Source organism: Drosophila suzukii, chromosome 3 (assembly GCF_043229965.1).
Source record: "Drosophila suzukii chromosome 3, CBGP_Dsuzu_IsoJpt1.0, whole genome shotgun sequence".
Lineage (NCBI taxonomy): Eukaryota > Metazoa > Arthropoda > Insecta > Diptera > Drosophilidae > Drosophila > Drosophila suzukii.
The window spans coordinates 4,398,450-4,407,865 of NC_092082.1; the positions used below are offsets into that span (position 1 = coordinate 4,398,450).

The following is a 9,416-nucleotide window of genomic DNA, read 5'->3' on the forward strand; positions in this document are numbered from 1 at the left end:
ACTCGGAATGGGTTCAGATGCTTCACAATACCCTTGCTAAGGTTTTCATAATTTTGATCAAAGGTTTGATATCATCAATCGATAGATCGTTGGGACTTTTTTAACTTTAGAGATTTATACGGACTTGTTCTTGGTTGTTGCTTCTTAAAGGTAGTGCAGATCCAAAATTCTTGTGGAGGAAGCAATTAAAGTGTGAAATAGGCCACATACATAAATAACAAAATTAAAAAATATTATTAAGGTAGTTCTTACAATGTACGTAAATATCTGTTGTTCCAAACTAAACTAAAAGTATTTGTTCCTTTACTTATATCTAATAAAGAAAGAAAATTTATAATATCCTTAGTATACAGTTAAAAACACAATGTCATATGAAGTATGGCCTGAATCGGATCGTAAAATCGATCAATCATAAAGAAAATAATTTCCGGTGTTATTCATATGCTGCGGGAAGTAGCAATTTAAATGTGGCTTGGCAAAATGATCATGCTTCTTGGTAAATCCTTCTATATTGCATCATCTGGCGAGGGTATTCCGCAATCCGGTGACCAAAGCCAAACCTCCTTTCTAGTTTTTTTTTGTTTTTCAGCGGCTGCGCTGAATTTTATTAAAGTCGATCGGTATGCTGCTCTTTGCCGAAAAAACACACAAACGTATTAAGTTTGATATTTAGTTTGGAGCGGCTGTTTGGAGTTCAGAGCCAGATTAGAGACGTCAGCAGTGGCGACGCCAACGCCAAAGTCGTCGCTGCCGTTGGCTGGCTATAAAAGCCACCGCCTGCGAAGATCACCCAACCAGTGTGGATTTTACCATATACCAACCCATCAACCAGCAAGATGTTCAAGCTAGTGAGTAGACTTTGTCAGCCCGGAAGGATTCAGATCGTGATCGTGTAACCGTTTCAGACGCTCTGCCTCCTCGCCGCCCTGTTGCTGGCCAATGTCCATGCGGATAACATCAACAAGGATGCCGTGATCACCCGCCAGGACGTCGACCCTGCCGATCCCGAGGGCAACTACAACTATGCCTTCGAGACCAGCAATGGCATCCAGGCCCAGGAATCCGGCAACAGCAATGGTGCCACCGGAAACAGCAACTACATCTCCCCCGAAGGCATTCCCATCTCGCTGACCTACATCGCCGACGAGAACGGATTCCAGCCCCAGGGCGCTCACCTTCCCACCCCTCCTCCAATCCCAGAGGCCATCCTCCGCGCCCTGGAATACATTGCCGCCCACCCACCACAAGAACGTTAATTCCGAATTGGATACCCCATTTAAAGCCTAGTCAGTGCTTTTGCTAAAATGAGTTATACCTAGTTCTAACAAGTCTGTACATAAACCCATAAAACAAAACAAAAAAAAACAAATAATACTTTGAAAAATTCCATCAAATATACCCACAGCCATGCTGATCATTTGAACAGAGCTAAGTTGGTTTTAATTATGGAAATCGGCAAAAAATGCGGTGTACTAGATTGCAGCTTGAAAGTCCCGCCGTCTCATTTGAATTCATAATATTAACCCCCAAGTTGCATAAAATTTATATTATCTTATATGTTTTTCGAGCGTCACACAGTCAAGCTATAATTATTTTTAGATGCGGGTTTAAATTTAAAGACGCTAATGAATGAATTTAAAAACGCTGTCAAATTATCTCCGAATGTCTTATTTTTCAAAGCCATTCCTTATGCCTAGTAAACTATGGTTCCCATATCAGTTCATTCATCAAAATAACATCTGATTCAGGAACACAAATCCATCTTGTTTTTAGGTGTTTTTCTAAATTAAATCAATACTTCTTGCATGTTGAATGTGTTACCATTTTAAGACAAATTAAGCGGCTGTCCAAGATCATTTATCACACTGCGAACCAGACCCAGGAACTGACCAAGGCAAAAGAAAAAACTCAGCAGAAGCAACACGAGTGCAGACAAATGTGGAAGCCGCAGGGCCATCAACTTACTTGTCTTCTTTTCCCTGTTGCCTCAGTTCAGTTATTTTTAAAAATATATCTTTTAAAAAATCATTTCCATGTAAATCCGACTGAGGCTGACCTCCACAGCGGGCCGACAACAGAAAACGATGATGTTGCCAAGAAAGAGTCTAGAAAATGATGCAACAGCCGGCTGGGATTTGGGAAACTGGTTTGCGGGTTATTAACACTTTCGCTGCTGGGATTCTACTTGGGGAAGATGTAGGTCAACTACTCAACTACTATTGAAAGACAAGTTCCTTTTGTTGCTGGGGACTGAAAAATATAAGCCTAATCACAGTCAGTCATAAAGAAATCGTTACAGTAGAATTAACACAGTTTCTTAGAACAATTATCTGAAAGCTAATAACTTTTGAAGGATATGAAATTGTTTTTCTTTTCACTTTGTAGATCGACATTATGAACTATAAATTATAGAAAAAAAATAAACTCAAAAAATTTGTTTCTTGATAGAGAATACAATTTTGAAATGTCAAGGCTGTGTATTACAGTAACCATTTAAAGTGAGTTTTTCCTAGTTTGTCAAAAATATGTTTTGAAATCCATACTAAACGCGCTTCCAAAAGGGTTAAGTTGTACGCATAACCAGTTTCCCGGTATCCTTCACGACTTCCCCATTAATCGGAGTCGAACAACCTCTCGGCATATGTACATTGTGTATTTATAGCAGAGCCGAGTCCTCTGCCGCGATCACATAATCAACAATTAAGTATAATAACCTGTGCAATATATGCACAATAAATAAGCTCCATTTACCATTGTATGTACCGTCTAGAGCTTGCTCTCCTTCGCCTCCTTGGCTTTCTGGCGGGATGCAGCCACGGCCGCCGGTCCGAACCGCTGGATAAAGTTGTTGACCGGTGCGATAATGGCCTCCGGGTCGTTTATGTGCACATGGTGCGAGCCATTAACCTCCAGGTACTCGAAGTTGGACTTCTTCACCAGCACATCCAGCACCTCGTCATAGTACTTCTTGTCCTCGAAATAAGAGGACTGGGCGGCCTTGATGAACAAGTAAGGACATGTGATCCGATTGGCCATCTCCACGCAGAGCTCCTGCGAGCCAATGGCATAGTTGTAGAACTTGAGGCGCCGATCGCGGCAGAAGAAGTACTTGTCAGGGTACTTCTCAGACTTGCCAATGTTGCGGGCCATCAAATGCTTGCAATGCTCCTTGTTCACCGAATGGAAGGTGCCAATGTACACCCTTTCGATAAGTTCATCGTAGGTGTAGCTCGGCGGCTCGTTCTTGCTCCGATTCCTCTCGTCCTCGCGCAGGAACTCATCCAGTCGGGTCTCCATGGTCCTTATAACCGAGGGGTACGGACGTTGATGGGGCTTCAGGGCATCAATGCCAATAATCATATCCACTTTGTCTGGAAAGACAGCGGCGAACACAAAGCATATAATCGACGACATGGAGTGTCCAACAAGGGAAACCTTCTCCCACTTGTACTGCTTCATGATCAGCCGGATAACATATAGATTATCCACTGAGTTGTAGTAGCAACCATCGGGCAGTCGGGAGGATAACCCGTGGCCAGGAAGATCGATGGCGAGAAAGGCCACGTCCGGCGAAAGCAGCGGCATCAGTCGATCGAAAGTGCCCGCGTTGTCCTGCCAGCCGTGAAGACCCAGAATCGGTTGAACATTTTGTGGGCCGTACCATTTGCCAGATATATGTCCCCACGGAACCGTAATGCTGATCTCTGAGAACTTAAAAGACAGAGAATCTTGTAAGACTCGAAATTTATTAAGGGAAACTGTGAAATCTAAGTGTATCTTTACTTTTGTGATCGTACAAACAGCAATCTTATAGTTTTTCTACTTTAGATGTTGGACGATGGTTCTTCATAAACTTTAAGGAGTCTTTATCAAAATCAAAACAGCACGTTCGCTTGTTTTTAAAGGTAATGGTCAATGTTGATAAAAATCATATATGTATCTATTTGTAGAATACCATCTGTTACATTACTTTGCAAGTTTCCTGGAACTACAGTATTTAACTCCCTTGCAATAAGAGTTGCAGCGGATTGGTTCAAAGTACACTTACGGGTCTAGTTGGGGCTTCGCCAGTTAAGTCCCCTGCATGTCGATAGCGCTGGCCCAGATCACTACCGGTTGTGCCACTTGAGTTGTCGTCCGAGTCCATTTCTGCTTGAAAACCGAATGAGCTCCAGTTCCAAAGTTTAGCTAATTTCGGTGCTTATCAGTAGCGAGCTGTGGAGATTAGCAGGGCGATTAGTTAACAAAGGCGAAGATATGTACATAGAAAATCCGAAAGTAAACATTAAAGAGAAATCGTGAAAAATATATAAATTTATTATAATATCCGAATCGATGCCGGCGCCTCAATAAAGGTCTCAAAGGTCAAGGTGATCTCCTTGGCGAATCATAGCTCACGTTTCCTTCTTGTCGTGCCTTTAAGCATTAGGTTTCACTTATATTTGTGTTTCACCTTCTATTAATGATACTATCTTTATTTAAAAATGTATTTAATTGTCATAAAATCGCACAACAAACAGGTGAAAACAGCGAGCAAACGAAAAATAAACACTTATCTACAGCTGTTCATTAAACTTGAGAATGGGCGGCAACGTTTATGCGGCGAGTATATATGAAGTTTAAATTTTTCTTCTATTAGCTTATGACATTTTTTGAAACTTATAGTCACTTCATATTGCCTAGATGGCATCAAAACCAGATTATACAAATTTACATTAAAAATAACTTAATTGATCTGCTTTTTATTTACTTTAACAAAGTGCTCGAACTTTCTACGCATAAACGAAAACATAGTGTTGGGAAACGCACGCAACAAGTTTTCGACCAGTGTTGTGGGTTGCCAGCAGGCGCCAGCGAATGATGACCAGGTTAAAACCTTGCTAAAACATAGTTTTCTCAGATATTACGTACCAAGAACAAAGTTCATCTGCCAGAGCTGCCTTATCGTCATCCATGTGTGGTGAAATCACTGCCAGAACATTAGTCGCGCATAGGTCGCGGTAGAAGAACGTAGCATTACCCAACGAAAAAAACAAATCTTACGTCAAAATGAAGGTGTCAAGGAGTCTACGTCTGCTGAAGCTGCTACCGAATGTCCGGAACGCCAGCAGTGGACCCACCAGACCCCTGAAGATTGTCACCAAGCATGTAGGTTCCACCGTCCTTCTGGTTTTATCCCATAATAACCTCGACTTTCGCTTGGCAGTTCGACGAAATCAGCATACCCGTTCCATGGGGACACTTAGCGGGAAAATGGTATGGACCCAAGCACGTGCGGCCCATTGTGGGCATGCACGGCTGGCAGGACAATGCCGGGACCTTCGATACTTTGGCTCCGCTCCTGCCATCGCATCTCTCCTTCCTTTCAATCGATGCCCCGGGACATGGACTCTCCTCGTGGCTGCCAGCTGGCTCTTCCTACCACTCCATCGACCTTGTGCTGATCACTCGACGCCTTATGGACGAGTACAACTGGGACAAGATCTCCATACTGGCCCACTCGATGAGCTCCATCAATGGCTTTGTGTTCAGTGCTCTGTTCCCCGATAAAGTGGATCTGTTTGTGGGCCTGGATGTACTTAAACCGCCCGTTCGGAGTTCCCGCAGTATTGTGGATGCGCTGGCCGAACGAATTGAGTCCACCTTGAAGCTGGAACGCCGCCTTAAGAGTGGCTCAGAGCCACCCTCCTACGAATGGGATCAGTTGGTGACTCGGCTGCACGAGGGCTCAAACAAATCCGTATCTCTGGATGCCTGCAAGTATCTACTGCAACGGAACTGCAGACCCTCGACGCACGAGCCGCACAAGTATTACTTCTCACGCGACAACCGACTTAAGTCTTCGCTATTCTACACGCTGCACCAGGAGGTTCCCATGGAGATGGCGCGCAGGATCAAGTGCCCGCATCTGTTTATCAAGGCCCTGCAGGCTCCTTACTACGAGCGCAAGGAGTACTTTGACGAAGTATTGGCGGAGCTGCAAAAGAATCCCCTGTTCGAGTTCCACGAGGTTGAAGGAACCCACCATGTGCACCTTAATGAGCCGGAAAAGGTGGCGCCCATCATTAACTCATTTATCAACAAGTATCGGCCCTTATGAGATCGGCTTTCCATCGACCTTGACATTTAGGCATTGTACAAACTAGATGATTGGTAGACTACTCCTAGTGATAAATTTCCCCCTGACGCGGATTGATGATATTGACTGGATATTATACGCAAATCAATCTCAACAGTAGAAAATACCCAAACAAAGCACATTTGGTTGCTTCTATTTAATTTATTATGTACAATCGATACCGGCAATAACATTAAAGTTAAACACTACATTACAAACTTCAAAATACACATTTTGAGTTAATTTGTTTTTTTGTGTGGAATTAGCGCCGTAACTAAAACTAGCCAATAAAAAGCTAACACAAATGGAACTCACCTCACAGGAACCGTGAGAAATAAACAAGAGCTTGAGGATTCCCCACAGCTCCCACGAAGATTCCATTTGCAAAGCGGTAAAAAATAGTGTAATAATCATAGGAGTTAAGTATTGAGTCTATGGGCTCGATTTGGAATAATCTGTGCACTGCACCGTTCGGAACCCATAAAGTCAGCACTTGAGCCTCGGATGACTGCTAAAAGTAGAACATTTTAAAATAAATATTAAGTGGAGATTGTGGTTAGCTAAATTCTAAAAATATTTTCCAAACTACATATATATTTTTTTGGGGGTTTCTTTTGTAAAATCAGTCGGCGCGAGGAAATATAATTTTAAACAATTACAACATTGGGATAGCCAACTTGGTGACATACTCGAATATATACTTCTTCATTTGTATATAATTGTATATCAAGCGTATTCAACAATTGCTTCGGTTTCGCATGGAGTTTTGTAGCATATGAGTGTCTTGTGTTGTTCTCAATCAGATTCAAAGTGTTGTAGAAAAATATACAATATGCGGTAAATAAATATATGTACGACATACATATCTATGCTGCAGGTTTTACAATCTAATGCAGTGGCAAGTTAAGCAGTCGCAGCATTTCGTTCATTCACTAAAATATAGGTAGAGCTCAAAAAAGCGATATTGCAGAAGGGACAGTAAACAATAGAGATCCTAATTTAGGCGGAAAAATATTGCAGTTGTAAAAATAAATGAATAAAATTGAGTGTAAAATATTAGGAAAAATAATTAAAATCAATAATAAAAATTTTAGTAAATGAGCGATTTGCGATTGCCCAAGCTACTCTTGCACTTCAAACATTGTAATAAAACAACAATCTAATAACTACGCTAAAAATAAATACAATAAATAAGTTACGTTCTAAAGACAAAATGCTTAGCAACATCTAGTGTCGATTTGTTAGTGCTCCACTCAACTTTCCCCCATTTTGGTTTGTCTATTTACAATTGTTTCAGGTTTCCGTTTCGATTTTCCGGGTTTTGTTTGGGCCGCAGCTCAGGCTACTGGCGACGAGTCGCCCTTCATGTCGCGCTCCCGAAAAAAACCCCGCTCCGTTTTGCACTCGCGTATTGTGACGGTCTCCAGGTTGACGGTTACATCGGTGATGACCACGCGGTTGGATATGTTGCACTTGGCCGGCAGCCAGAAGCGTGGCGGCAGGGCGCGCGGCGAAAGAGGAGTAAGCGGCTGCTTCTGGTTGAGGGCCAGGTTGTTGCACGGCTTTGGTATGTTGTTGTTCTCGGGCGGAACCTGTGGCGTCTGCTGGTTGCCCTCCTCGCTGGCTACCTCCTCTTCCTCTGCTCCGGATTCAGCGGGTGTGGCCGTTGTGGCGTCAATGGCTAGCGGGGTGACCTGCAGCTCGGACTTTAGCGGCGTGGCTGCCTCGTTGGCCACCTTCTCCGCCTGCTGCTGATCCTGTGAAGGCTGTTGCTGCTGCTGGATGGGCGTTAACTGCTGTGCCGGCTGAGGCTTTAGTGTAGGGCCATCTGGCGAGGTCTTGATCGTCACTCCGATCTTGCCCGACTCCTTAAGCACTTCGGCCTTGCGCTTGGTGCCAATCAGTGGCTGATCCTCGGAGCTGGACGAGTTGGTGTCCGCCTCGGGGACAAAGGAGTTGTGCGTGGAGCTGCTGTTCGAGGAGGAGCTGTGATCCATGCGCTGCCGCTTGGAATCGTGGTGGTGATGGTGATGATGGTGCGTCAGCGGGGATTCCGAGCGACGTCCAATGCTGCGCTCGGACTTGATGTGGTGATGATGGTGGTGGTGATGATGGTGCTTCTTCTCCTTCTTGCCCTCCTGATCCTGCCCGGCCGCAGAAGTGGTGGCCCGGTTGGTGTCCACATCATCGCCGGTAAAGGTGTACTCATCCTCCTCGGATTCCGGCTCCGGATCGGGCTCCTTCTCCTTCTTCTTGAGGCCTCGCTTGGAGGGCGTGCCCGAGGATTTGTTGCTCTGTTCGTAGATGTCGATCAGGCGGCGATCGAGGATGTTTACCTCCGGTTCCCAGGTGTTGTAGCGCTGGTTCCAGCCCTTCCACTTGACGCGGTACTCCACGATGCCCTGGAAAATTGACGAAATAAGCAGGGGGTTGATGATTGCATTTTCTTAGACAACTAATTGATTTTCCATCAAGCGCAATAACAACAAAAACACACGCCACACATACACACGCACACACAGGCGCACGCACTACGCACACACACACATGCAGCGTGCAAATGGTGGTTGCTGCAGCAGATGTCCTCTGGCCAAAAAATGTCGAAGGACATGTGACCTTGCGGAATATACATATATCCTGCGTGTGCTGCGCATATTGCGTTCTGCATTTCCTGCCTTCCACCGCGTTTTCATCGCCCTTTTCGCATTTGTTTACGCTCGCTCACCTTTCTAACGCGCTTTTGGATGATTTTCTCGGCCGCGTACACGAGAAAATCGTCCCGATCGTCGGTCGCATTCTCGCGCACCACCTTCCCCTTGCCCCCCTTGCCACGACCAGTCATTTTTAATTAATTATCTGCGCGGATCGTTTGATTATTCGCGTTATTTGCAATTAACTTCGGGTTTGGTTTACTTTACAAATTCTGTTCTGTTCAGTGTGACCGCGGATCAATGTATCACATTATACCGATAAAAATACTTCTTCAAAAATATTCCAAGCGGTCACTCTGAAAAATAGGTATCTATCGATATTTTCTCTTAAATTAGTGAATAGCAAATTAAACTGAATTAAATAAATGGAATTAACTCAATTTTATTTTAATCATTTATAATTTAGTTTATAAGCGTAGAGAAAACGTCGACAGTCGTCAGTCTGTGGTTTTCCCAAAAGTTTTATGGTATCGATACTATCGAACGAGTCTTAGGGTAGCCCTGGCGCATGAGTGTTGTTAGCTTGACATATATCTAAGACACGAACCATATGCCTCATGGGCTTAGTACAGAGTCGAACCATGTGA

At 44.0% G+C, this 9,416-nt stretch overlaps 4 protein-coding genes across 4 annotated transcripts; 2 read left to right on the forward strand and 2 right to left on the reverse strand.

Annotated features, from left to right (window-relative positions):
• Positions 1–689: 689 nt before the first annotated feature.
• Positions 690–1,427, forward strand: Cpr78Cc (Cuticular protein 78Cc). The gene is made up of 2 exons (XM_017078138.4): positions 690–848; positions 906–1,427. The coding sequence occupies exons 1-2, from the start codon at positions 837–839 to the stop codon at positions 1,254–1,256; spliced, it is 363 nt and encodes a 120-aa protein (XP_016933627.2). The 5' UTR covers positions 690–836; the 3' UTR covers positions 1,257–1,427.
• A 1,207-nt stretch (positions 1,428–2,634) lies between these two features.
• On the reverse strand, positions 2,635–4,239 carry LOC108012444 (probable serine hydrolase). Its single transcript, XM_017077814.4, has 2 exons — positions 4,049–4,239; positions 2,635–3,711 (listed from the first exon to the last, which is right to left on the reverse strand). Exons 1-2 carry the CDS (start codon positions 4,145–4,147, stop codon positions 2,767–2,769), a joined length of 1,044 nt encoding a protein of 347 aa, XP_016933303.2. The 5' UTR covers positions 4,148–4,239; the 3' UTR covers positions 2,635–2,766.
• A 693-nt stretch (positions 4,240–4,932) lies between these two features.
• Positions 4,933–6,348, forward strand: LOC108013395 (probable serine hydrolase). The gene is made up of 2 exons (XM_017079245.4): positions 4,933–5,148; positions 5,207–6,348. Exons 1-2 carry the CDS (start codon positions 5,050–5,052, stop codon positions 6,098–6,100), a joined length of 993 nt encoding a protein of 330 aa, XP_016934734.2. The 5' UTR covers positions 4,933–5,049; the 3' UTR covers positions 6,101–6,348.
• On the reverse strand, positions 6,261–9,068 carry Pc (chromodomain protein polycomb). Its single transcript, XM_017079244.4, has 2 exons — positions 8,844–9,068; positions 6,261–8,520 (listed from the first exon to the last, which is right to left on the reverse strand). The coding sequence occupies exons 1-2, from the start codon at positions 8,958–8,960 to the stop codon at positions 7,456–7,458; spliced, it is 1,182 nt and encodes a 393-aa protein (XP_016934733.1). The 5' UTR covers positions 8,961–9,068; the 3' UTR covers positions 6,261–7,455.
• Between the last annotated feature and the right edge of the window lie 348 nt (positions 9,069–9,416).

Bases quoted from the DNA above. Each gene is read 5' to 3' on its own strand.
- LOC108012444 (XM_017077814.4), bottom strand. From the start codon at position 4,147: ATGGACTCGGACGACAACTCAAGTGGCACAACCGGTAGTGATCTGGGC. The intron at 3,712-4,048 runs GTAAGTGTACTT...CTGTCTTTTAAG, and splicing joins GCGAAGCCCCAACTAGACCC to TTCTCAGAGATCAGCATTAC.
- LOC108013395 (XM_017079245.4), top strand. From the start codon at position 5,050: ATGAAGGTGTCAAGGAGTCTACGTCTGCTGAAGCTGCTACCGAATGTC. The intron at 5,149-5,206 runs GTAGGTTCCACC...TTCGCTTGGCAG, and splicing joins TGAAGATTGTCACCAAGCAT to TTCGACGAAATCAGCATACC.
- Pc (XM_017079244.4), bottom strand. From the start codon at position 8,960: ATGACTGGTCGTGGCAAGGGGGGCAAGGGGAAGGTGGTGCGCGAGAAT. The intron at 8,521-8,843 runs GTGAGCGAGCGT...TCAATTTTCCAG, and splicing joins TCCAAAAGCGCGTTAGAAAG to GGCATCGTGGAGTACCGCGT.